At 55.4% G+C, this 27,302-nt stretch overlaps 1 protein-coding gene across 2 annotated transcripts in view; it reads left to right on the top strand.

Annotated features, from left to right (window-relative positions):
- The window catches only part of henmt1 (HEN methyltransferase 1), a 143,927-nt gene that overhangs the window by 110,238 nt on the left and 6,387 nt on the right, over nucleotides 1–27,302 (top strand). For both annotated transcript variants that reach the window (XM_072510273.1, XM_072510274.1), the window contains one exon: nucleotides 11,884–12,055. In XM_072510273.1, coding sequence (XP_072366374.1) covers nucleotides 11,884–12,055 — 172 coding nt within the window. The remainder of the gene's footprint in view (nucleotides 1–11,883; nucleotides 12,056–27,302) is intronic.

Genomic DNA, 27,302 nt, shown 5'->3' with positions numbered 1-27,302 from the left:
GCATTCTCCCATCTGCTACTCCGCACCTTTTTAGCCCATCTCAGGACCTCTTCTCTGTCCTTAAGGCGGTAGAATCGCACGATTATCGCGCTCGGTGGTTCTCCCGCTTTTGGTCTTCTCGCCGGGATCCGATTTGCCCACTCCACCTCCATGGGGCCCGCAGGGGCCTCAGCACCCATCAGTGAGCTCAGCTTCTTACTTGCGTACGCTCTACAGTCCACTCCTTCCACACCCTCCGGGAGACCTAGTATGCTAAGGTTCTTCCTTCGCGCTCCATTTTCAAGGGCCTCAATCCTGTCAGCACACTTTTTATGAAGTGCCTCGTGCGTCTGAGTCTTGACCGCCAGGCCCAGGACCTCGTCCTCAATACCTGACACCTTCTGCTCCACCACGCGAAGTTCCGTCTCCTGGGTCTTTAAAGTCTCCTTAAGCCCCTCAATTGCCTGTAACAACGGGGTCATTACCTCCTTCTTCAGCAGGTCCACGCACCGTCTCACCACCTCGTCCTGCTCAGGCCCCCATGTCACCTGTGGTTTCTCCGCCGCCATTTTGTTCCACTCCCTCTGACCTTCTGGTTGCAGATTCTTCGGGCTGCAGCCGCCGCCGCCGGTTTTTCCCTCCGTCGTTCGGGGGGGACTCCCTTCCCTTGCGCCTCGCACCGGGTTTTTCGGCCGTCAAAGTCCCCGTTGGGGCTCTTAAAAGAGCCCGAAGTTCCGTCGGAGCTGGAGCCGCTGAAACGTGCGGCTAGCTCATCCCTGCCGCAACCGGAAGCGTGATCATTAGACTTTTAATTCCAGAGTTTTATTGAATTCAAATTTCACCATCTGCCGTGGTGGCATTTGAATCCAGGTCCCCAGAACATTACCCTGGGCCTCCGGATTACTAGCCTAGCGACAATACCACTACAGCACTGCCTCCCCCTGTGCTGTCCTGTTGGTGTGGATGACCTTGGTAGCTGTCCTCTGGCAGGCAGGGCCTGTGTAAGCTGCGCCTGAGAGGATGTTCTCAACGACATGACTGGATGCTCCCGAGTGGGCACAGACATTAAGGATGGCACAGTGACTGGCAGAGAGGCAAAGGAGCTGCTGCCCTTGTCTGGGCCACCTTGAGAGGAGCCCACACATACAACAGGAAGCTCATCACCATTACAAGGTGTGTCTGGGCCTCCGTGCTACCGTGCCCTTCTCCCACACTGGCAGTAACACGCTGAGGTCATTGCCTGTTTGAAGTCTTGCAGATCCAACCTTAACCCCTGGAACCCCTTATTCAGTCCCTGGGGCTGTCTCTCCATGAGAATTGCCACTCTCAAAGAATGAAGCTGTGCACTCATAGCTAAGGGTCAACGCAGTGCTCACATTCCGCCTGGGCCCTGCCTTCATGTCCGTTCAAACGATCGACATGTGCCCTCGCCGCTATGTATCACCAACTGAACTGACAGATTGTTGCCCAGTGTCTGCATTGTGCTGGTGCTGGGAGAGGGTGTGTTGTGAGTATCTGCTATTGGCGCCTGCTCTGGTGTTCATCGAGGCTGGTCATGTTCCCAGCTGGCTCTGATGGATGGCTCATCTAAACAATATTTGTTTTCAATCAGTCAGTACTATTAGTCATATCACAGAGTCAGTTGTCCATGATATGCGGCCCGTTATAAGTGGCTCAGTGATTGTTGCATCACCAAAGTCTTTGTGAGGGATAAGATGCCCTAACATTCTTTTATCCCTCCACCTGTCTTGCTTCTGCCAGTGGGCTGTTAACCTTCCTCAGAGATGCCAGCCTCTCTGTGACCTGAGGACACAATCTCAGACTAAAGGGACGATCATTTAAAACAGATGAGGAGGAATTTCTTCAGCCAGAGGGTGGTGAATCTGTGGAACTCTTTGCCGCAGAAGGCTGTGGAGGCCAAATCACTGAGTGTCTTTAAGACAGAGATAGATAGGTTCTTGATTAATAAGAGGATCAGGGGTTATGGGGAGAAGGCTGGAGAATGGGGATGAGAAAATATCAGCCATGATTGAATTGCGGAGCAGACTCGATGGGCCGAGTGGCCTAATTCTGCTCCAATGTCTTATGGTCTTATCTTCCTCCTCACTTGCGCTGGAGCTCCAGGGCTCCCAGCACATAGCTAGTAAGGAATTCCAGGTTAACCATCCTACCACGAGTGGTAGATCTTTCATTGTTGTCATTTCTACTGTAAATGCAAAGCTCCATTCAGTACTCAGCCCTCCACCTCCAGCACCAGATCTTGCTAGCCCCCATTCACTTCAGCTGGAAAACCATGTGCACGTCCCCTTTCACACCTGACCCTTTGATGGACCGAGGGCTTCAGATCTTCTTTCCAGCATAAACACATGTGATAGAGGGCTGTTTAGCACAGGGCTAAATCGCTGGCTTTGAAAGCAGACCAAGGCAGGCCAGCAGCACGGTTCGATTCCCATACCAGCCTCCCCGAACAGGTGCCGGAATGTGGCGACTAGGGACTTTTCACAGTAACTTCATTTGAAGCCTACTTGTGACAATAAGCGATTTTCATTTCATTTCATTTCATTTTTCATTCGAGACTCCCTGCATCCTACACCCATGAGCACAACTAAGGACAGCCAGCCTTCCTCAATTCTCCACAATGGACAATACCACCCTTGCTGAGGGTGGCATTGTCATTTTTGGGATGTGGGTTTCGCTGGCTAGGCCCAACATTTATTGCTCATCTCTAGTTGCCCTTGAGAAGGTGGTGGTGAGCTACCTTCTTGAACTTTTGCAGTCCCTAAGGTGTACAACCACAGTTAGGGAGGGAATTCCAGGATTTTGACTCAGCGACAGTGAAGGAATGGTGACTGCGCAGCTCGGTGGGAACCTCCAGGTGGTGGGGTTCCCACATATCCGCTGCTCTTGTCCTTCAACATGGTGGTGGTCGTGGGTTTGGAAGGTGCTGTCTAAGGAACCTTGGTCAGTTACTGCAGTGAATCTTGTAGATGGTACACACGGCTGCCACTGTTCATCAGTGATGGAGCTATTAATTTTGTTAAAATTCATTTTTTATGCGATGTGGGCTTCGCTGGGAGGCCTGTCCCTAATTTCCCTTGTAAAGGAGGTGGTGAGCTGCCTTCTTTAACCGTTGCAGCCCGTGCAGTATAGGTACACCCACTGTGCTGTTTATGGGGAAGCGGTGGAGTTGTGATGTTGTCACTGGACTAGAAATCCAGAGACCCAGGATAATGATCAGGGACCCGGGTTCTACCACAGCAGATGGTGTAATTTAAACACGATAAAATAGCTGGAATTAAAAACCTAATGATGGCCATGAAACCAGTCGATTGTCGTAAAGATCACTTATATTGAGGAAGCAGGCGGGCTGCAGAAGGACTTGGACAGGCTAGGAGAGTGGGCAATTATCCCTGCTTCTGTACTCGAAATCGCTCGCAATGAAGGCCAACATACCATTAGCCTTCTTTACCGCCTGCTGCACCTGCATGCTTACCTTCAGCGACTGGTGCACAAGGACACCCAGGACCCGCTGCACACTCCCCTCTCCCAATTTACAACCATTCAGGTAGTTTTTGCTTCCAAAGTAAATAAACTCACACTTATCCAAATTATACTGCATCTGCCATTGAGTTGCCCTCTCGCCCAACCTGTCCAGATCTTGCTGTAAGATGCTGTAAGATCTCTGCATCCTTGTCACAATTCACTCTCCCACCCAACTTGGTGTCATCTGCAAACTTTGAGATGCTATATTTTTTTCCCCTCATCCAAATCATTAATATATATTGTGAATAGCTGGGGTCCCAGCACAGATCCCTGTGGTACCCCACTGGTTACTGCCTGCCAATTTGAAAAGGACCCATTAACCCCTGTTTCCTCTCTGCCAATTGTGGTGGTATGTATTAGGGGTCATGTGGGACTGTGAAGCCGTGATGCTATTGGCTGACAGATCCCGGGTCCTGGTTGGCTGTTGACCCCTGGCTCCGCCCTGAAGGCGGAGTATAAGAACCCGTGCTTCTTCCCGCAGCTCCATTCTGTTGCTGAACTGCTGGGAACAAGTCACGCTTAATAAAGCCTCATCGACTTCATCTCTACTCGTCTCTCTCGTAAGTCATTGTGCGCTACAATTTATTAAGCGTGCTTAAAGGACTATGGAGCTCCGGATCGCCCCGGAATGCCTGCGGATCAGCCCCCACGCAGTGAACTCGGCAGCAGTCTTTAAACACTGGCAAGCTTGTTTCGAAGGCTACCTCCGAACGGCCCCCGGCCGGATCACAGAAGACCAGAAACTGCAGGTCCTACACTCAAGGGTAAGTCCGGAAATTTACCCTCTCATAGAAGACACAGAGGATTTCCCGACGGCGCTCGCAGCACTGAAGAGCATCTACGTTCGCCCCGTGAACCAGGTCTACGCACGCTACCAACTCGCAACGAGACGGCAAAGTCCCGGAGAATCGTTAGAGGAATTCTACGCCGCGCTGCTAATTTTGGGACGGGGCTGCAGCTGCCCGCCGGTGAACGCGATTAAACACACGGACATGTTAATTCGCGATGCGTTTGTGGCAGGTATGAACTCTCCCCAAATCCGCCAAAGACTTTTAGAAAAAGAGTCGCTAGGACTCTCAGAGGCACGGGCCTCCCTAGATGTGGCCTCGCAAAACGCCCGCGCCTACGGCCCCGACCGCGCGGCAGCCCCTTGGGCTCCGTGGACCCCCGTCGCGTCAATCCCCCCCCCTCCCTCCCTCACAGGCTTGCGCGGTTAAAGCGCCGGATCATCCCGGGGGGGCCCGCTGCTATTTCTGCGGGCAAGCGAAACACCCCCGGCAGCGCTGCCCGGCCCGCGCAGCTATTTGCAAGAGCTGCGGCAAAACGGGCCATTTCGCGGCTGTGTGCCGGTCCCGGGGGGTCGCCGCGATCCCCGGAGAAGAACGAGCCCAGCACATCCCAAACGTTCCCCAAACCCCCCCCCCCCCCCAGCGCCCCATGTGCAACCCGCGGGCGCCGCCATTTTGGGTCCCGGCCACCACGAGCGGAGGATGGCCGCCATCTTGTGACTCCCCAGTCACGTGCGATGCATGGGGCGGCCATTTTGTCCACCCCCGACCACGTGCGATCCATGGGGGCGGCCATTTTGTCCACCCCCGGCCGCGTGCGATTCATGGACGCCGCCATCTTGGTTGACAACAAAGGACCCCAGCATCGACGGCTCCACGGGGTCCGAAGAAGACGCCGAGACACTACGACCACGACTGGCCTCGGTGACGCTGGATCAATCACGGCCCCGGATGCTCCAGACGACGACAACAACGGTGCTGATCAACGGACACGAGACACCATGCCTGATCGACTCCGGGAGCACCGAAAGTTTCATCCACCCCGACACGGTAAGATGCTGTTTTTTGACCATCCATCCAAGTACGCAAAAGATTTCCCTAGCTGCAGGATCCCACTCTGTAGAGATCAAAGGGTTCTGCATCGCGAACCTAACGGTGCAAGGGAGGGAGTTTAAAAACTACAGGCTCTACGTCCTTCCCCAACTCTGCGCGCCCACATTACTGGGATTAGATTTCCAGTGCAACCTGCAGAGCCTAACGTTTCAATTCGGCGGCCCAATACCCCCACTCACTATCTGCGGCCTCGCAACTCTCAAAGTTGAACCGCCGTCCTTGTTTGCAAACCTCACCCCGGATTGCAAACCCGTCGCCACTAGGAGCAGACCGTACAACGCCCAGGACCGGATATTTATTCGGTATAATCCAGGCCAGCAATAGTCCCTGGAGAACGGGGAGAAGCAAAGGATGGTCATAGACTATAGCCAGACCTTCAACAGGTACACACAGCTGGATGCGTACCCTCTCCCCCGCATATCCGACATGGTAAATCGGATTGCCCAATATAAGGTTTTCTCCACCGTGGACCTCAAGTCCGCCTACCACCAGCTCCCCATCCGCCCAAGTGACCGCAAGTACACAGCCTTCGAGGCAGACGGGCGTCTATACCACTTCCTAAGGGTCCCATTTGGCGTCACGAACGGGGTCTCGGTCTTCCAATGGGAGATGGACCGAATGGTTGACCAACACGGGTTGCAGGCCACGTTCCCGTATCTCGACAACGTAACCATCTGCGGCCACGATCAGCAGGACCACGACGCCAACCTCCAAAAATTCCTCCAGACCGCAAACGCCTTGAACCTCACATACGACGAGGAAAAGTGCGTTTTTAGCACAAACCAGCTGGCCATTCTGGGATACGTAGTGCGCAATGGGATAATAGGCCCCGACCCCGAACGCATGCGCCCCCTTATGGAATTTCCCCTCCCCCACTGCTCCAAAGCCCTGAAACGTTGCCTGGGGTTCTTTTCATATTACGCCCAGTGGGTCCCCCAGTATGCAGACAAGACCCGCCCGCTAATACAGACCACTACCTTCCCCCTGTCGACAGAGGCTCGCCAGGCCTTCAGCCGCATCAAAGCGGATATCGCTAAGGCCACGATGCGCGCTATCGACGAGTCCCTCCCCTTCCAGGTCGAGAGCGACGTATCCGACGTCGCTCTGGCGGCCACCCTTAACCAAGCGGGCAGACCCGTGGCCTTTTTCTCCCGAACCCTCCACTCCTCAGAAATCCGCCACTCCTCAGTGGAAAAGGAAGCCCAAGCCATAGTGGAAGCCGTGCGACACTGGAGGCATTACCTGGCCGGCAGGAGATTCACTCTCCTCACTGACCAACGGTCGGTAGCCTTCATGTTCGATAATGCACCGCGGGGCAAAATTAAAAATGACAAGATCTTAAGGTGGAGGATCGAGCTCTCCACCTTCAACTACGAGATCTTGTACCGTCCCGGAAAGCTGAACGAGCCGTCCGATGCCCTATCCCGCGGCACACGTGCCAACGCACAAATAGACCGTCTCCAAGCCCTCCACGAGGACCTCTGCCACCCGGGGGTCACTCGGTTCTACCATTTTATAAAGTCCCGCAACCTCCCCTACTCTGTGGAGGAGGTTCGTACAGTCACCAGGAACTGCCACATCTGCGCAGAGTGCAAACCGCACTTTTTCAGGGCGGATAGAGCGCACCTGATCAAGGCTTCCCGCCCCATTGAACGCCTCAGTTTGGATTTCAAAGGGCCCCTCCCCTCCACCGACCGCAACACATACTTCCTGAACGTGGTGGACGAGTACTCCCGTTTCCCCTTCGCCATCCCCTGCCCCGACATGACAGCGGCCACAGTCATCAAAGCCCTTAGCACCATATTCACACTGTTCGGTTGCCCCGCATATATCCATAGCGACAGGGGGTCCTCCTTCATGAGTGACGAGCTGCGTCAGTTCCTGCTCAGCAAGGGTATAGCCTCGAGCAGGACGACCAGCTACAACCCCCGGGGCAACGGGCAAGTAGAGAGGGAGAACGGCACGGTCTGGAAAACCGTCCTACTGGCCCTACGGTCCAGGGATCTCCCAGTTTCCCGGTGGCAGGAGGTCAGGAGGCTCTCCACTCCATCCAGTCGCTGCTGTGTACCACCACTAACCAAACGCCTCATGAGCGCCTCCTTGTCTTCCCCAGGAAGTCCTCCTCCGGAACGTCGCTGCCGACCTGGCTGGCGGCCCCAGGACCCATCTTGCCCCGAAAACATGTGCGGGCGCACAAGTCGGACCTGTTGGTCGAGAAAGTTCACCTCCTCCACGCGAACCCGCAGTACGCCTACGTGGCGTACCCCGACGGCCGACAGGACACGGTCTCCCTGCGAGACCTGGCGCCCGCCGGCAACACACACACCCCCCCGACACCGATCATCCCCTCCCTGCCACCAGCGCACCCCGCGACCGCCCCCTTCCCGGGAGGATCGGTCCTCCTTCCGTGTCCGACCAGGAGTGAAACAGAAACAAACAACGAAACGCTCCCGGAGACGACAACGCGGGAACAAGCACCTGCACCACCACCGGGGCTGAGGCGATCGACGAGGAAGACCAGACCGCCCGCTCGACTCGTGGCATCGGTGTGACATCAAGAATGTTGTTGGGACTGTAACGAAAATGTTCTTTTCTCTTACGAATATTGTAAATAGTTCACAAACCTTGTACATAGCCCAGTGTAGGGCTAAAATTGTAATGACATGCCCTAAGTTTTCCTCCCAGGACCAGCCTTGTAAACCCCTACCACCATGCGAACCACCACCCCGCCGGGTTCATTTTTAACAAGGGGTGAATGTGGTGGTATGTATTAGGGGTCATGTGGGACTGTGAAGCCGTGATGCTATTGGCTGACAGATCCCGGATCCTGGTTGGCTGTTGACCCCTGGCTCCGCCCTGAAGGCGGAGTATAAGAACCCGTGCTTCTCCCCGCAGCTCCATTCTGTTGCTGAACTGCTGGGAACAAGTCACGCTTAATAAAGCCTCATCGACTTCATCGCTACTCGTCTCTCTCGTAAGTCATTGTGCGCTACACCAACCAGTTTTCTATCCACCTCAATACATTTCCCCCAACCCCATGCGCTTTAATTTTGCACAATAATCTCTTATGCAGGACTTTGTCAAACACCTCCTGAAAGTCCAAATCGACTGGCTCCCCCTTGTCGACTGTACTGGTTACCTCTTCAAAGAATTCCAACAGATTTGTCAAGCATGATTTTCCGTTCATAAATCCATGCTGACTCTGACTGATCCTGCCGCTGCTTTCCAAATGTTCCGCGATAAAGTCTTTGATAATGGATTCAAGAATTTTCCCCACTACCGATATTAGGCTTACTGGTCTATAATTCCCTGCTTTCTCCCTATCTCCCTTTTTGAATATCGGAGTGACGTGAGCTACCCTCCAATCTGCAGGGACAGTTCCAGAGTCTATAGAATCCCGGAAGATGACCACCAATGCATCCACTACTTCCAGAGCCACCTCCTTAAACACTCTGGGATGCAGATTCTCAGGCCCTGGGGATGTATCCGCCTTCAATCCCATCAATTTTCCCAGCAAAATTTCTCTACTAATATTGATCTCCCTCAGTTCTTCCCTCTCACTAAACCTTTCATTCTCCAACATTTCTGGTATCAGATTTGTGTCCTCATTTGTGAAGACAGAATGAAAGTATGTGTTCAATTGCTCAGCCATTTCTTTGTCCCTTATTATGCATTCCCCTGTTTCTGTCTGTATGGAGCCCACATTTCTCTTTACTAATCTCTTTCTCTTCACATATCTATAGAAACACTTAGTGTCAGTCTTTATGCCCCCTGTCATCATATTTTCCAGTCATATCTTTTACTTATTATTTTCACCTTGATGTGAGGTGATAGGTTCTGTGACCCCTGCCCTATTTCTCCTAGTCTGGGTCTCCTCACTGGATTGGCCTCGAGTTATCCTGCCAGGAGGGTTGTGGTGGAGATGCTCACATTGTTCAGCCTATTGTCTTCATGCTCAGAGCCTGAGGGTAAGAGCTGGTCCTACAAACAAGGGTGAGGGAGGGATGTGTGTGTTTGCTGCGACCTTAGCTGCAGTGTGATTTGGAGCCTGGTTTTATACACAGATTGTGACAGGGAGCTGGTCAGGTTTCCTGGCCAGGGGTGGGATGGACGAGATCACGGGTGCAGTGGACAGGCAGAGCTTGGGGACAGCTCCTTATTCTCAGCGGTGGGTTAGCTAATAGTCACTGGTGAGGCTTTTACTCAGAGAGGGCTGTCACCAGGGAGGGTTCAAATGGGCGTGCTGCATGTGGGATGAGCTCTGCTGTTCCTCTGCTTCCTCGGCTGTGGGGTTGAGCTCCTGAGGAGCGGCAATGCCTGGTAGGCCGGTGATTGAGGCTGGCCACACCCATCCCCTTGATGATGCTGCTGGGGTCTGGGGGTGTCCAGAGGGACGGGCTGGGTGGCGAGGCACGTGACCAGAAGCACTCCGCATATCCAGGATACAGTCAGCAGTGTGAACAGCAGGAGCCTGGGGGGGGGAAATTAATTTATGCAGCAATGGAGACTGAGCCCGGCCACCCCGATCCCGAGGGGGGTCCCCGGTCCCGAGGGGGGGACCCCGATCCCGAGGGGGGGACCCCGATCCCGAGGGGGGGGGGACACCCTGAGTCCAGGCACCTGCCACCAATTTGTTCCCTGCTACTCTGAAAGGCCCAGGCAGACACCCCCTAACAAGCCTGAAAAGTTTGTTTACCTCCTTGCTCCCCCTGAACGGCCATGACAGCTGGGCCCAGCTTGTGAATACGGCATCAAATCGTCCCGCGTAACTCCCGGCCTTGAGGGTTGGCGCAAGACGGGGGTCGGGATGGGGGGGCGGGGGGGCGGATTCTGGCCTCCAGCCCATCAATCATATTTAAATCCATGCAAATGGTGGTTCTGCTTCGCACCGCCGGCGCAAGGCGGGTAGTTCGCTGAGGTCAGTGGGGGGGAGATGGGCAGTGGGTCGGGGGGGATGGGCAGTGGGTCGGGGAGATGGGCAGTGGGTCGGGGGGGATGGGCAGTGGGTCGGGGGGATGGGCAGTGGGTCGGGGGGGGTGGGCAGTGGGTCGGGGGGGTGGGCAGTGGGTCGGGGGAGATGGGCAGTGGGTCGGGGGGATGGGCAGTGGGTCGGGGGGGATGGGCAGTGGGTCGGGGGGGATGGGCAGTGGGTCGGGGGGGATGGGCAGTGGGTCGGGGGGGATGGGCAGTGGGTCGGGGGAGATGGGCAGTGGGTCGGGGAGATGGGCAGTGGGTCGGGGGGATGGGCAGTGGGTCGGGGGGATGGGCAGTGGGTCGGGGAGATGGGCAGTGGGTCGGGGGGTGGGCAGTGGGTCGGGGGGATGGGCAGTGGGTCGGGGGGGTGGGCAGTGGGTCGGGGGGGTGGGCAGTGGGTCGGGGGGGTGGGCAGTGGGTCGGGGGGTGGGCAGTGGGTCGGGGGAGATGGGCAGTGGGTCGGGGGGGAGATGGGCAGTGGGTCGGGGGAGATGGGCAGTGGGTCGGGGGGGATGGACAGTGGGTCGGGGGGGTGGGCAGTGGGTCGGGGAGATGGACTGTGGGTCGGGGGGGATGGGCAGTGGGTCGGGGAGATGGACTGTGGGTCGGGGGGGGCAGTGGGTCGGAGGGGGTGGGCAGTGGGTCGGGGGGGGAGATGGGCAGTGGGTCGGGGGGAGATGGGCAGTGGGTCGGGGGGGAGATGAGCAGTGGGTCGGGGGGAGATGGGCAGTGGGTCGGGGAGAGATGGGCAGTGGGTCGGGGGGAGATGGGCAGTGGGTCGGGGAGAGATGAGCAGTGGGTCGGGGGGAGATGGGCAGTGGGTCGGGGGGAGATGGGCAGTGGGTCGGGGGGAGATGGGCAGTGGGTCGGGGGGATGGGCAGTGGGTCGGGGGGAGATGGGCAGTGGGTCGGGGGGATGGGCAGTGGGTCGGGGGGAGATGGGCAGTGGGTCGGGGGGGAGATGGGCAGTGGGTCGGGGAGAGATGAGCAGTGGGTCGGGGGGATGAGCAGTGGGTCGGTGGGGGAGATGGGCAGTGGGTCGGGGGGATGGGCAGTGGGTCGGGGAGATGGGCAGTGGGTCGGGGGGATGGGCAGTGGGTCGGTGGGGGAGATGGGCAGTGGGTCGGGGGGGAGATGGGCAGTGGGTCAGGGGGGGGAGATGGGCAGTGGGTCGGGGGGGAGATGGGCAGTGGGTCAGGGGGGGAGATGGGCAGTGGGTCGGGGGGGAGATGGGCAGTGGGTCGGGGGGGGAGATGGGCAGTGGGTCGGGGGGGTGGGCAGTGGGTCGGCGGGTGAGGCGACAGTCGCGGAGGGTACAGGACCTCCATCAGCGAGGGATTCCCTCCAGCCAAGCTTTACAAAAATGAAGGTTTGGTTTGACTTGTAAAAACTGTTATTGTGAAGTTGGAAGTTAAACTTTAACAAATTGAAATGAGAAGTTGTGTTTGTTGCAGCGTTTCATTGAAACTTTCTGTCTCACATTCAGGTCTTTGAACATTGGAAATAAATATGGTTACAGAGTGGAATTCACTGGTGTTGGGAAAGGACCTCCGGGGTCAGAGGACCTGGGTTTCTGCACACAAATTTCAATATTCCTGAGAGAACTTTCAAAAACAACTCAAACTGAGTCTAAAGATTCAGACACATTATATAAACTGGTGAGTGTTTTAATCAGGAACTATCACAAATTATTAAGAAATCAGTCTGTAAATGTTCTGTTTCATGTTAATTGTTCCCGGGCAGCAGTGCAGATTAATTGTGTAGAATTTTTATTTTATCATAATGCTTATTCATGAATTCCACAGTAATGAATCTTCATTAATCAATTCTGTATCAACATATGAATCAGCCCATCAACCCACGGTGTTCAATAAGATCATGGCTGGTGTGATTATAGCCTCAGCTCCACAACCCTGCCGACCCCTGATAACCTTCCACCCTCGTGTTTATCAAGAATCCAGCTACCTCTGCCTTAAAATATTGAAAGTCTCTGCTTCCACAATATTTTAATTCTGTTACAAAGAATATCCGTACAGACCATTAATGTAAAAATGTTGCCCCTTTTTCTCCCTCTCTCCTCCCCACCCCCATGACAAACAGTTCCTTAAACATGGATACGATACTATCGCTCACAAAACACTTCCTCAAACCCCCTTGGGGCAAAATTAATCTCCAGTCTCAGAAATCCCCGTACGTCCCCATCCTCGTTACCGCCACTGGCGGTGCTGCCGACTGCCAGTCCGGCATATCCCTTAGCCTGGCAATCGAGGAGGCGAGGCCACCACATCGTCCTCCTTCCCAACACATACACCCACCCCCCAACCCTACACCCCCCCCCACCCCTACACACACACACACCCCTACACCCCCCCCACCCCTACACACCCCCCCACCCCTACACCCCCCCTACCCCTACACCCCCCCCACCCCTACACACCCCCACCACCCCTACACACCCCCACACACCCCCACCCCTACACCCCCCCCCACCCCTACACACCCCCACCCCTACACCCCCCACCCACCCCTACACACCCCCACCCCTACACCCCCCACCCACCCCTACACACCCCCACCCCTACACACCCCTACACACACACACACACACACACACACACACCCACCCCTACACACACAAATTCCCCCCCCCCCCCCCCAACAGCTCCAGCATTCTGACACCCCAAATATCGCCCCCAAGGATACGGCACTACCCCAAACCCCAGTATCTCCAACAGAGCCTTAAATCCCCCTCCAAAACCCCTCCAGTCTCTCAGACACCCAGAACATATGGGCGGGGTTCACCAGCCCCCTCCCACACTGCTCACACCGACCTTCTAACCCCGGAAATAATCCATTCATCCCGACTCGCGTCATGTGCACCCTGTGCACCACCTTAAATGGTATCAGACTCTCCTCACGTACGAGGAGGTTGTGTTAACTCGGCGCAGAACCTCGCTCCATATTCCACTGGTTTTCACTGGAGTGCTGACTTTGGGTTGCATTAGAGTGCTAAAGTGGGAGTTTTGTGACTGAGAGAGTTCGGTGAGGAGGGAGGCAGGTGCTCTTTTCATTTCCCACCTGTCCTCAAAGAGCATGCAGGGAGCTGGGAGTTTACAAAGTGCTCAGCTAACTATTTCGGAGCGGTGAGTAAATAAAGAACAAAGAACAAAGAAATGTACAGCACAGGAACAGGCCCTTCGGCCCTCCAAGCCCGTGCCGACCATGCTGCCCGACTAAACTACAATCTTCTACACTTCCTGGGTCCGTATCCCTCTATTCCCATCCTATTCATGTATTTGTCAAGATGCCCCTTAAATGTCACTATCGTCCCTGCTTCCACCACCTCCTCCGGTAGCGAGTTCCAGGCACCCACTACCCTCTGTGTAAAAAAAACTTGCCCCGTACATCTACTCTAAACCTTGCCCCTCTCACCTTAATAATTGACCCCTCTACCCTGGGGAAAAGCCTCTGACTATCCACTCTGTCTATGCCCCTCATAATTTTGTATACCTCTATCAGGTCTCCCCTCAACCTCCTTCGTTCCAGTGAGAACAAACCGAGTTTATTCAATCGCTCCTCATAGCTAATGCCCTCCATACCAGGCAACATTCTGGTAAATCTCTTCTGCACCCTCTCTAAAGCCTCCACATCCTTCTGGTAGTGTGGCGACCAGAATTGAACACTATACTCCAAGTGTGGCCTAACTAAGGTTCTATACAGCTGCAACATGACTTGCCAATTCTTATACTCAATGCCCCGGCCAATGAAGGCAAGCATGCCGTATGCCTTCTTGACTACCTTCTCCACCTGTGTTGCCCCTTTCAATGACCTGTGGACCTGTACTCCTAGATCTCTTTGACTTTCAATACTCTTGAGGGTTCTACCATTCACTGTATATTCCCTACCTGCATTAGACCTTCCAAAATGCATTACCTCACATTTGTCCGGATTAAACTCCATCTGCCATCTCTCCGCCCAAGTCTCCAGACAATCTAAATCCTGCTGTATCCTCTGACAGTCCTCATCGCTATCCGCAATTCCACCAACCTTTGTGTCGTCTGCAAACTTACTAATCAGACCAGTTACATTTTCCTCCAAATCATTTATATATACTACAAAGAGCAAAGGTCCCAGCACTGATCCCTGTGGAACACCACTGGTCACAGCCCTCCAATTAGAAAAGCATCCCTCCATTGCTACTCTCGGCCTTCTATGGCCTAGCCAGTTCTGTATCCACCTTGCCAGCTCACCCCTGATCCCGTGTGACTTCACCTTTTGTACTAGTGTACCATGAGGGACCTTGTCAAAGGCCTTACTGAAGTCCATATAGACAACATCTACTGCCCTACCTGCATCAATCATCTTAGTGACCTCCTCGAAAAACTCTATCAAGTTAGTGAGACACGACCTCCCCTTCACAAAACCGTGCTGCCTCTCACTAATACGTCCATTTGCTTCCAAATGGGAGTAGATCCTGTCTCGAAGAATTCTCTCCAGTAATTTCCCTACCACTGAAGTAAGACTCACCGGCCTGTAGTAACTGTAACTTGGTGATTAGAACATAGAACAATACAGCGCAGTACAGGCCCTTCGGCCCACGATGTTGCACCGAAACAAAAGCCATCTAACCTACACTATGCCATTATCATCCATATGTTTATCCAATAAACTTTTAAATGCCCTCAATGTTGGCGAGTTCACTACTGTTGCAGGTAGGGCATTCCACGGCCTCACTACTTTGCGTAAAGAACCTACCTCTGACCTCTGTCCTATATCTATTACCCCTCAGTTTAAAGTTATGTCCCCTCGTGCCAGCCATTTCCATCCGCGGGAGAAGGCTCTCACTGTCCACCCTATCTAACCCCCTGGTCATTTTGTATGCCTCTATTAAGTCTCCTCTCAACCTTCTCTCCAATGAAAACAACCTCAAGTCCATCAGCCTTTCCTCATAAGATTTTCCCTCCATACCAGGCAACATCCTGGTAAATCTCCTCTGCACCCGCTCCAAAGCCTCCACGTCCTTCCTATAATGCGGTGACCAGAACTGTACGCAATACTCCAAATGCGGCCGAACCAGAGTTCTGTACAGCTGCAACATGACCTGACTCCGGAACTCAATCCCTCTACCAATAAAGGCCAACACTCCATAGGCCTTCTTCACAACCCTATCAACCTGGGTGGCAACTTTCAGGGATCTATGTACATGGACACCTAGATCCCTCTGCTCATCCACACTGTCAAGAACTTTACCATTAGCCAAATATTCCGCATTCCTGTTATTCCTTCCAAAGTGAATCACCTCACACTTCTCTACATTAAACTCCATTTGCCACCTCTCAGCCCAGCTCTACAGCTTATCTATATCCCTCTGTAACCCAAATTTACTCACCCACCCTTCTGCGCCTTCCTCTAGGTCATTGATAAAAATGACAAACAGCAACGGCCCCAGAACAGATCCTTGTGGTACTCCACTTGTGACTGAACTCCATTCTGAACATTTCCCATCAACCACCACCCTCTGTCTTCTTTCAGCTAGCCAATTTCTGATCCACGTCTCTAAATCACCCTCAATCCCCAGCCTCCGTATTTTCTGCAATAGCCTACCGTGGGGAACCTTATCAAACGCTTTGCTGAAATCCATATACACCACATCAACTGCTCTACCCTCATCTACCTGTTCAGTCACCTTCTCAAAGAACTCAATAAGGTTTGTGAGGCATGACCTACCCTTCACAAAGCCATGCTGACTATCCCTGATCATATTATTCCTATCTAGATGATTATAAATCTTGTCTCTTATAATCCCCTCCAAGACTTTACCCACTACAGACGTGAGGCTCACCGGTCTATAGTTGCCGGGGTTGTCTCTGCTCCCCTTTTTGAACAAAGGGACCACATTTGCTATCCTCCAGTCCTCTGGCACTATTCCTGTAGCCAATGATGACATAAAAATCAAAGCCAAAGGTCCAGCAATCTCTTCCCTGGCCTCCCAGAGATTCACGGCCTAGTCTCCAGGTAACAATCTTGGGCGGCGTATCGGAACGGTAAGTATCGGGGATGTCACAGGAAAGCTGTAACCTGATTGGCTGGTAGAAAATCTGTGCTAAATTTGAAAAAAGATTGCAAAACTAGAATAAAGTAATTAACTAAGTAGAGTTGGCTGGGCAGGCGAAGTGCTGTAGCTGCAGGATGTGGGAGCTGGGCAGACGATGTGCTGTAGCTGCAGGATGTGGGAGCTGGGCAGACGATGTGCTGTAGCTGTATGATGTGGGAGCAGAGCAGGTGATGTGCTGTAGCTGCAGGATGTGGGAGCTGGGCAGACGATGTGCTGTAGCTGTATGATGTGGGAGCAGAGCAGGTGATATGCTGTAGCTGCAGGATGTGGGAGCTGGGCAGAAGATGTGCTGTAGCTGTGTGATGTGGGAGCTGGGCGGGCGATGTGCTGCAGCTGCAGGATGTGGGAGCTGGGCAGGCGATGTGCTGTAGCTGCAGGATGTGGGAGCTGGGCAGGCGATGTGCTGCAGGATGTGGGAGCTGGGCAGGCAATGTGCTCCAGCTGTAGGATGTGGGAGCTGGGCAGGCGATGTGCTGTAGCTGCAGGATGTGGGAGCTGGGCAGGCGATCGACTGCAGCTGCAGGATGAGGGAGCTGGGCAGGCGAAGTGCTGTAGCTGCAGGATGTGGGAGCTGGGCAGGCGATGTGCTGTAGCTGCAGGATGTGGGAGCTGGGCAGGCGATGTGCTGTAGCTGCAGGATGTGGGAGCTGGGCAGGCGATGTGCTGTAGCTGTATGATGTGGGAGCTGGGCAGGCGATGTGCTGCAGCTGTATGATGTGAGAGCAGGGCAAGCGATGTGCTGCAGCTGCAGGATGTGGGAGCAGGGCAGGCGATCAACTGCAGCTGCAGGATGTGGCCGCTGGGCAGGCGATCGGCTGCAGCTGCAGGATGTGGGAGCTGGGCAGGTGATGTGCTGTAGCTGTATGATGTGGGAGCTGGGAAAGTGATGTGCTGTAGCTGCAGGATGTGGGAGCTGGGCGTGCGATGTGCTGTAGCTGCAGAATGTGAGAGCTGGGCAGGCGATGTGCTGCAGGGTGTTGGGCAGACGATGTGCTGTAGCTGTGGGATGTGGGAGCTGGGCAGGTGATGTGCTGTAGCTGTGGGATGTGGGAGCTGGGCATGCGATGTGCTGCAGCTGCAGGATGTGGGAGCTGGGCAGGCAATGTGCTCTAGCTGCAGGATGTGGGAGCTGGGCATGTGATGTGCTGCAGCTGCAGGATGTGGGAGCTGGGCAGGTGATGTGCTCTAGCTGCAGGATGTGGGAGCTGGGCATGCGATGTGCTGTAGCTGCAGGATGTGGGAGCTGGGCAGGTGATGTGCTGCAGCTGCAGGATGTGGGAGCTGGGCAGGTGATGTGCTCTAGCTGCAGGATGTGGGAGCTGGGCATGCGATGTGCTGTAGCTGCAGAATGTGAGAGCTGGGCAGGCGATGTGCTGCAGGGTGTTGGGCAGACGATGTGCTGTAGCTGTGGGATGTGGGAGCTGGGCAGGTGATGTGCTGTAGCTGTGGGATGTGGGAGCTGGGCATGCGATGTGCTGCAGCTGCAGGATGTGGGAGCTGGGCAGGCAATGTGCTCTAGCTGCAGGATGTGGGAGCTGGGCATGTGATGTGCTGCAGCTGCAGGATGTGGGAGCTGGGCAGGTGATGTGCTCTAGCTGCAGGATGTGGGAGCTGGGCATGCGATGTGCTGTAGCTGCAGGATGTGGGAGCTGGGCAGGCGATGTGCTGTAGCTGCAGTATGTGGCACATTGCCCGCCCAGCTCCCACACCTGCAGCTACAGCACATCGCCTGCCCAGCTCCCACATCATACAGCTACAATACTTCGCCTGCCCAGCTCACACATCCTGCAGCTACAGCACATCGCCTGCCCAGCTCACACATCCTGCAGCTACAGCACATCGCTTGCCCGGCTCCCACATCATACAGCTACAGCACATCACCTGCCCAGCTCCCACATCCTGCAGCTACAGCACATCGCTTGCCCAGCTCCCACATCCTGCAGCTACAGCACATCGCCTGCCCAGCGGCCACATCCTGCAGCTGCGGCACATTGCCTGCCCAGCTCCCACATCCTGCAGCAACAGCACATCGCCTGCCCAGCTCCCACATCCTGCAGCAACAACACTTCGTCTGCCCAGCTCCCACATCATACAGCTACAGCACATTGCCTGCCCAGCTCCCACATCCTGCAGCTAGAGCACATCACCTGCCCAGCTCCCACATCCTGCAGCTACAGCACATCACCTGCCCAGCTCCCACATCCTGCAGCTGCAGCACATCGCATGCCCAGCTCCCACATCCTGCAGCTAGAGCACATCACCTGCCCAGCACCCACATCATACAGCTACAGCACATCGTCTGCCCAACACCCAGATCCTGCAGCACATCGCCTGCCCAGCTCCCACATCCTGCAGCTACAGCACATCACCTGCCCAGCTCCCACATCCTGCAGCTGCAGCACATCGCCTGCCCAGCTCCCACATCCTGCAGCTACAGCACATCACCTGCCCAGCTCCCACATCCTGCAGCTGCAGCACATCGCATGCCCAGCTCCCACATCCTGCAGCTAGAGCACATCACCTGCCCAGCTCCCACATCATACAGCTACAGCACATCGTCTGCCCAACACCCAGATCCTGCAGCACATCGCCTGCCCAGCTCCCACATCCTGCAGCTACAGCACATCGCCTGCCCAGCTCCCACATCCTGCAGCTGCGGCACATCGCCTGCCCTGCTCCCACATCCTGCAGCTACAGCACATTGCCTGCCCAGCTCCCACATTATACAGCTGCAGCACATCGCATGCCCAGCTCCCACATCCTGCAGCTAGAGCACATTGCCTGCCCAGCTCCCACATCCTGCAGCTGCAGCATATCGCATGCCCAGCTCCCACATCCCACAGCTACAGCACATCACCTGCCCAGCTCCCACATCCCACAGCTACAGCACATCGTCTGCCCAGCTCCCATATCCTGCAGCTACAGCACATCACCTGCCCTGCTCCCACATCCTGCAGCTACAGCACATCGCCTGCCCTGCTCCCACATCCTGCAGCTGCAGCACATCGCTTGCCCAGCTCCCACATCATACAGCTGCAGCACATCGCCTGCCCAACTCCCACATCCTGCAGCTACAGCACATCGCCTGCCCAACTCCCACATACTGCAGCTACAGCACATCGCTTGCCCAGCTCCCACATCATACAGCTGCAGCACATCGCCTGCCCTGCTCCCACATACTGCAGCTACAGCACATCGCCTGCCCAACTCCCACATACTGCAGCTACAGCACATCGCCTGCCCAACTCCCACATACTGCAGCTACAGCACATCGCCTGCCCAGCTCCCACATCCTGCAGCTGCAGCCGATTGCCTGCCCAGTGGCCACATCCTGCAGCTGCAGTCGATCGCTTGCCCAGCTCCCACATCCTGCAGCTACAGCACATCGCCTGACCAGCTCCTACATCCTGCAGCTAGAGCACATCGCCTGCCCAGCTCCCACATCCTGCAGCTACAGCACATCGTCTGCCCAGCTCCCACATCCTGCAGCTGCAGCACATCGCCTGCCCAGCTCCCACATCCTGCAGCTACAGCACATCATCTGCCCAGCTCCCACACCTGCAGCTACAGCACATCGCCTGCCCAGCTCCCACATCCTGCAGCTACAGCACATCGCCTGCCCAGCTCCCACATCACACAGCGACAGCACATCGCCTGCCCAGTGCCCACATCATACAGCTACAGCACATCGCCTGCCCAGTGCCCACATCATACAGCTACAGCACATCGCCTGCCCAGTGCCCACATCATACAGCTACAATACTTCGCCTGCCCAGCTCACACATCCTGCAGCTACAGCACATTGCTTGCCCGGCTCCCACATCATACAGCTACAGCACATTGCCTGCCCAGCTCCCACATCCTGCAGCTACAGCACATCGCCTGCCCAGTGGCCACATCATACAGCTACAATACTTCGCCTGCCCAGCGGCCACATCCTGCAGCTGCGGCACATCGCCTGCCCAGCTCCCACAACCTACAGCTACAGCACATCGCCTGCCCAGTGCCCACATACTGCAGCTACAGCACATCACCTGCCCAGCTCCCACATCCTGCAGCTACAGCCCATCGCTTGCCCAGCTCCCACATCCTGCAGCTACAGCACATCGCCTGCCCAGCGGCCACATCCTGCAGCTGCGGCACATCGCCTGCCCAGCTCCCACAACCTACAGCTACAGCACATCGCCTGCCCAGTGCCCACATACTGCAGCTACAGCACATCACCTGCCCAGCTCCCACATCCTGCAGCTACAGCACATCGCTTGCCCAGCTCCCACATCCTGCAGCAACAGCACATCGCCTGCCCAGCTCCCACATCCTGCAGGAACAACACTTCGTCTGCCCAGCTCCCACATCATACAGCTACAGCACATTGCCTGCCCAGCTCCCACATCCTGCAGCTAGAGCACATCACCTGCCAAGCTCCCACATCCTGCAGCTGCAGCACATCGCCTGCCCAGCTCCCACATCCTGCAGGAACAACACTTCGTCTGCCCAGCTCCCACATCATACAGCTACAGCACATTGCCTGCCCAGCTCCCACATCCTGCAGCTAGAGCACATCACCTGCCCAGCTCCCACATCCTGCAGCTGCAGCACATCGCCTGCCCAGCTCCCACATCCTGCAGCTACAGCACATCACCTGCCCAGCTCCCACATCCTGAAGCTGCAGCACATCGCATGCCCAGCTCCCACATCCTGCAGCTAGAGCACATCACCTGCCCAGCTCCCACATCATACAGCTACAGCACATCGTCTGCCCAACACCCAGATCCTGCAGCACATCGCCTGCCCAGCTCCCACATCCTGCAGCTACAGCACATCATCTGCCCAGCTCCCACATCCTGCAGCTGCAGCACATCGCCTGCCCAGCTCCCACATCCTGCAGCTACAGCACATCACCTGCCCAGCTCCCACATCCTGAAGCTGCAGCACATCGCATGCCCAGCTCCCACATCCTGCAGCTAGAGCACATCACCTGCCCAGCTCCCACATCATACAGCTACAGCACATCGTCTGCCCAACACCCAGATCCTGCAGCACATCGCCTGCCCAGCTCCCACATCCTGCAGCTACAGCACATCGCCTGCCCAGCTCCCACATCCTGCAGCTGCGGCACATCGCATGCCCAGCTCCCACATCCTGCAGCTAGAGCACATTGCCTGCCCAGCTCCCACATCCTGCAGCTGCAGCATATCGCATGCCCAGCTCCCACATCCCACAGCTACAGCACATCACCTGCCCAGCTCCCACATCCCACAGCTACAGCACATCGTCTGCCCAACACCCTGCAGCACATCGCCTGCCCAGCTCCCACATCCTGCAGCTACAGCACATCGCGTGCCCAGCTCCCACATCATACAGCTACAGCACATCACCTGCCCAGCTCCCACATCCTGCAGCTACAGCACATCACCTGCCCTGCTCCCACATCCTGCAGCTACAGCACATCACCTGCCCAGCTCCCACATCCTGCAGCTACAGCACATCGCCTGCCCAGCTCCCACATCCTGCAGCTACAGCACATCGCATGCCCAGCTCCCACATCCTGCAGCTACAGCACATCACTTGCCCAGCTCCCACATCATACAGCTACAGCACTTTGCCTGCCCAGCTCCCACATCATACAGCTACATCACATCACCTGCCCAGCTCCCACATCCTGCAGCTACAGCACATCACCTGCCCAGCTCCCACATCCTGCAGCTACAGCACATCGCCTGCCCAGCTCCCACATCCTGCAGCTACAGCACATCGCATGCCCAGCTCCCACATCCTGCAGCTACAGCACATCACTTGCCCAGCTCCCACATCATACAGCTACAGCACATCACCTGCCCAGCTCCCACATCCTGCAGCTACAGCACATCACCTGCCCTGCTCCCACATCCTGCAGCTACAGCATATCGCCTGCCCTGCTCCCACATCCTGCAGCTGCAGCACATCGCTTGCCCAGCTCCCACATCATACAGCTGCAGCACATCGCTTGCCCAGCTCCCACATCATACAGCTGCAGCACATCGCTTGCCCAGCTCCCACATCATACAGCTGCAGCACATCGCCTGCCCAGCTCCCACATCCTGCAGCTGCAGCACATCGCCTGCCCAGCTCCCACATCCTGCAGCTGCAGCCGATTGCCTGCCCAGTGGCCACATCCTGCAGCTGCAGTCGATCGCTTGCCCAGCTCCCACATCATACAGCTAGAGCACATCGCTTGCCCAGCTCCCACATCCTGCAGCTACAGCACATCGCCTGACCAGCTCTTACATCCTGCAGCTAGAGCACATCGCCTGCCCAGCTCCCACATCCTGCAGCTACAGCACATCGCCTGACCAGCTCTTACATCCTGCAGCTAGAGCACATCGCCTGCCCAGCTCCCACATCCTGCAGCTACAGCACATCGTCTGCCCAGCTCCCATATCCTGCAGCTGCAGCACATCGCCTGCCCAGCTCCCACATCCTGCAGCTACAGCACATCATCTGCCCAGCTCCCACATCCTGCAGCTACAGCACATCGCCTGCCCAGCTCCCACATCACACAGCTACAGAACGTCGCCTGCCCAGCTCCCACATCCTGCAGCTACAGCACTTCGCCTGCTCTGCTCCCACATCCTGCAGCTACAGCACTTCGCCTGCCCAGCTCCCACATCCTGCAGCTACAGCACTTCCTGCTCTGCTCCCACATCCTGCAGCTACAGCACATCACCTGCCCAGCTCCCACATCCTGCAGCTACAGCACATCATCTGCCCAGCTCCCACATCCTGCAGCTACAGCACATCGCCTGCCCAGCTCCCACATCCTGCAGCTACAGCACATCACCTGCTCTGCTCCCACATCATACAGCTACAGAACTTCGCCTGCCCAGCTCCCACATCCTGCAGCTGCAGCACTTCGCCTGCCCAGCTCCCATATCCTGCAGCTACAGCAATTCGCCTGCCCAGCCAACTCTACTTAGTTAATTACTTAATTCTAGTTTTGCAATCTTTTTTCAAATTTAGCACAAATTTTCTACCAGCCAATCAGGTTACAGCTTTCCTGTGACATCCCCGATACTTACCGTTCCGATACTCCGCCCAAGATTGTTACCTGGAGACTAGGCCGTGAATCTCTGGGAGGCCAGGGAAGAGATTGCTGGACCTTTGGCTTTGATTTTTATGTCATCATTGGCTACAGGAATAGTGCCAGAGGACTGGAGGACAGCAAATGTGGTCCCTTTGTTCAAAATGGGGAGCAGAGACAACCCCGGCAACTATAGACCGGTGAGCCTCACGTCTGTAGTGGGTAAAGTCTTGGAGGGGATTATAAGAGACAAGATTTATAATCATCTAGATAGGAATAATATGATCAGGGATAGTCAGCATGGCTTTGTGAAGGGTAGGTCATGCCTCACAAACCTTATTGAGTTCTTTGAGAAGGTGACTGAACAGGTAGATGAGGGTAGAGCAGTTGATGTGGTGTATATGGATTTCAGCAAAGCGTTTGATAAGGTTCCCCACGGTAGGCTATTGCTGAAAATACGGAGGCTGGGGATTGAGGGTGATTTAGAGATGTGCATCAGAAATTGGCTAGCTGAAAGAAGACAGAGTGTGGTGGTTGATGGGTAATGTTCCGAATGGAGTTCAGTTACAAGTGGTGTACCACAAGGATCTGTTCTGGGGCCGTTGCTGTTTGTCATTTTTATCAATGACCTAGAGGAAGGCGCAGAAGGGTGGGTGAGTAAATTTGCAGACGATACTAAAGTCGGTGGTGTTGTCGATAGTGTGGAAGGATGTAGCAGGTTACAGAGGGATATAGATAAGCTGCAGAGCTGGGCTGAGAGGTGGCAAATGGAGTTTAATGTAGAGAAGTGTGAGGTGATTCACTTTGGAAGGAATAACAGGAATGCGGAATATTTGCCAATGGTAAAGTTCTTGGAAGTGTGGATGAGCAGAGGGATCTAGGTGTCCATGTACATAGATCCCTGGAAGTTGCCACCCAGGTTGATAGGGTTGTGAAGAAGGCCTATGAAGTGTTGGCCTTTATTGGTAGAGGGATTGAGTTCCGGAGTCAGGAGGTCATGTTGCAGCTGTACAGAACTCTGGTACGGCCGCATTTGGAGTATTGCGTACAGTTCTGGTCACCGCATTATAGGAAGGACGTGGAGGCTTTGGAGCGGGTGCAGAGGAGATTTACCAGGATGTTGCCTGGTATGGAGGGAAAATCTTATGAGGAAAGGCTGATGGACTTGAGGTTGTTTTCGTTGGAGAGAAGAAGGTTAAGAGGAGACTTAATAGAGGCATACAAAATGATCAGGGGGTTAGATAGGGTGGACAGTGAGAGCCTTCTCCCGCGGATGGAAATGGCTGGCACGAGGGGACATAGCTTTAAACTGAGGGGTAATAGATATAGGACAGATGTCAGAGGTAGGTTCTTTACGCAAAGAGTAGTGAGGCCGTGGAATGCCCTACCTGCAACAGTCGTGAACTCGCCAACATTGAGGGCATTTAAAAGTTTATTGGATAAACATATGGATGATAATGGCATAGTGTAGGTTAGATGGCTTTTGTTTCGGTGCAACATCGTGGGCCGAAGGGCCTGTACTGCGCTGTATCGTTCTATGTTCTATTGTCTAGGTACGGGGAAGTGGCCCGCACCCTGTACCGGTCGACCATTCAGTCCATTTCCCGTTTGAAATCCGAGACCCCGTTGGTGACGCCGAAGAGAACCCTAAGGAAATGGAAGAGGCGGCCATCTGCCTCGAAGGCAGTGTATGGGCGGTCCGCCTTATGGATGGGGAGCTGGTGGTAGGCGGATTTTAGGTCCACGGTTGAGAAGACCCGGTACTGTGCAATCTGATTGACCATATCAGATATGCGTGGGAGGGGGTACGCGTCGAGCTGCGTGTACCGATTGATGGTCTGGCTGTAGTCCACGACCATTCTGTGTTTCTCCTCGGTTTTCACCACTACCACTTGGGCTCCCCAGGGGCTGTTGCTGGCCTCGATGATGCCTTCCCGAAGCTGCCGCTGGACCTTGGACCTGATGAAGGTCCTGTCCTGGGCGCTGTACCGTCTGCTCCTGGTGGCGACGGGTTTGAAATCTGGGGTTAAGTTTGCGAATAGGGAAGGTGGGCCGACCTTTACGGTCGCGAGGCCGCACACAGTAAGGGGTGGTAGGGGCCCGCCGAATATCAATGTTGGGCTCTGGAGGTTGCACTGGAAGTCCAGGCCGAGTAGTAAGGCAGCGCAGAGGTTGGGGAGGACGTAGAGGCAGAAGCCGCTAAACTCCACGCCCCGGACAGTGAGAGTGGCGATGCAGTACCCCCGGATCGCCACGGAGTGGGACCCGGAGGCCAGGGAGATTCTCTGATTGGCGGGGTGTACCGCGAGGGAGCAGCACCTTACCGTATCGGGATGGCTGAAGCTCTCGGTGCTCCCAGAGTCCAGCAGGCAGGACATCTCGTGCTCATCGATTTTCACGCTTGTAGAGGCGGTTGCTAGGTTGTGTGGGCGAGACTGGTCAATCGTGACCAAGGCGAGATGCGGCTGGTCGTCGATTGTGGCAGACGATGGGGTGCCGGGGGGCACGGGTCCTGGTACGATGGCGGCGCCCATGGGCCGCGAGTGGTCCAAGGAGGGGAAGATGGCGGCACCCACTGGTCGTACGTGGGGGGGGGGGGGTCGGAACAATAGCGGCGACTGAGAGGGCCTGGCATACCGCAGCGAAGTGCCCCTTGCCACAGGCCTTGCAAAGGGCGCTCCGGGCCGGGCAGCGTTGGCGGGGGTGTTTTGGCTGCCCACAGAAGTAACATCTTGGGCCCCCGGGGTTGGTTGGCTGGCGTGCGGCACAGTGGGGTCCCCGATGGGGCGGCCGTCTGCGGAGTCCACGATGCGTAGGAGGGGTGGGCCGCGCGGCCGGGAGTGTAGGCCTGGATGTTGCGCGAGGCGACCGTCAGCGATAGCGATAGCTTTTTGGTTGCCGCATGGTCGAGCGTGGCCCCTTCTAAAAGGCGCTGGCGGATGTAATTTGACCCTATCCCCGTAACAAAAGCGTCTGTCATGAGCCAAGTTCGAGTGTTCCGTGGCCGTGAAGGCATGACAGTCACAGAGGGGAATTAGAGCACGCCAGAAATCTTCTACTGACTCACAAGGAAGTTGACTACGAGTGGAGACGAGTTTGGCATAAAGCCAGACACAGTTAGTCCGCTGAGCGCAGTTTTCTTTCAGTAGCGCCATGGCGTCATTGTAGTTCGGCGCGTCCTGGATAAGCGGAAAGACGTTGGAGCTCAGCCGCGTGCAGAGGATCTGGATCTTCTGAGCTTCCGGAATTGGGTCTGATGCAGACCTGATGTAAGCTTCGAAACAGGCTAGCAAATATTCAAAGTCCTTTTTGGCGTTGCCTGATTGCGGATCCAGCTGCAGGCGATCCGGCTCGATGCGGAGGTCCATTTCCTGAAAACTTTAGTGTAATAAATTGATGCATGATCAATTACACAAAGATGAGTGTTAAATGCAACTGAGGCTTTATTACACTCACTGTCAACAGGGGTGGTACCAGGGGATTGGAGAGTGGCGAATGTCATGCCCCTGTTAAAAAAAGGGAATTGGGATAACCCTGGGAATTACAGACCAGTTAGTCTTACTTTGGTGGTAGGCAAAGTAATGGAAAGGGTACTGAGGGATAGGATTTCTGAGCCTCTGGAAAGACACTGCTTGATTAGGGATAGTCAGCACGGATTTGTGAGGGGTAGGTCTTGCCTTACTAGTCTTATTGAATTCTTTGAGGAGGTGACCAAGCATGTGGATGAAGG

This window comes from Scyliorhinus torazame, chromosome 7 (genome assembly GCF_047496885.1).
Source record: "Scyliorhinus torazame isolate Kashiwa2021f chromosome 7, sScyTor2.1, whole genome shotgun sequence".
In the NCBI taxonomy this organism is placed as follows: Eukaryota; Metazoa; Chordata; class Chondrichthyes; order Carcharhiniformes; family Scyliorhinidae; genus Scyliorhinus; species Scyliorhinus torazame.
Note: the sequence above shows the minus strand (reverse complement) of the source record. Positions and strands in the feature narration are given on the sequence as shown.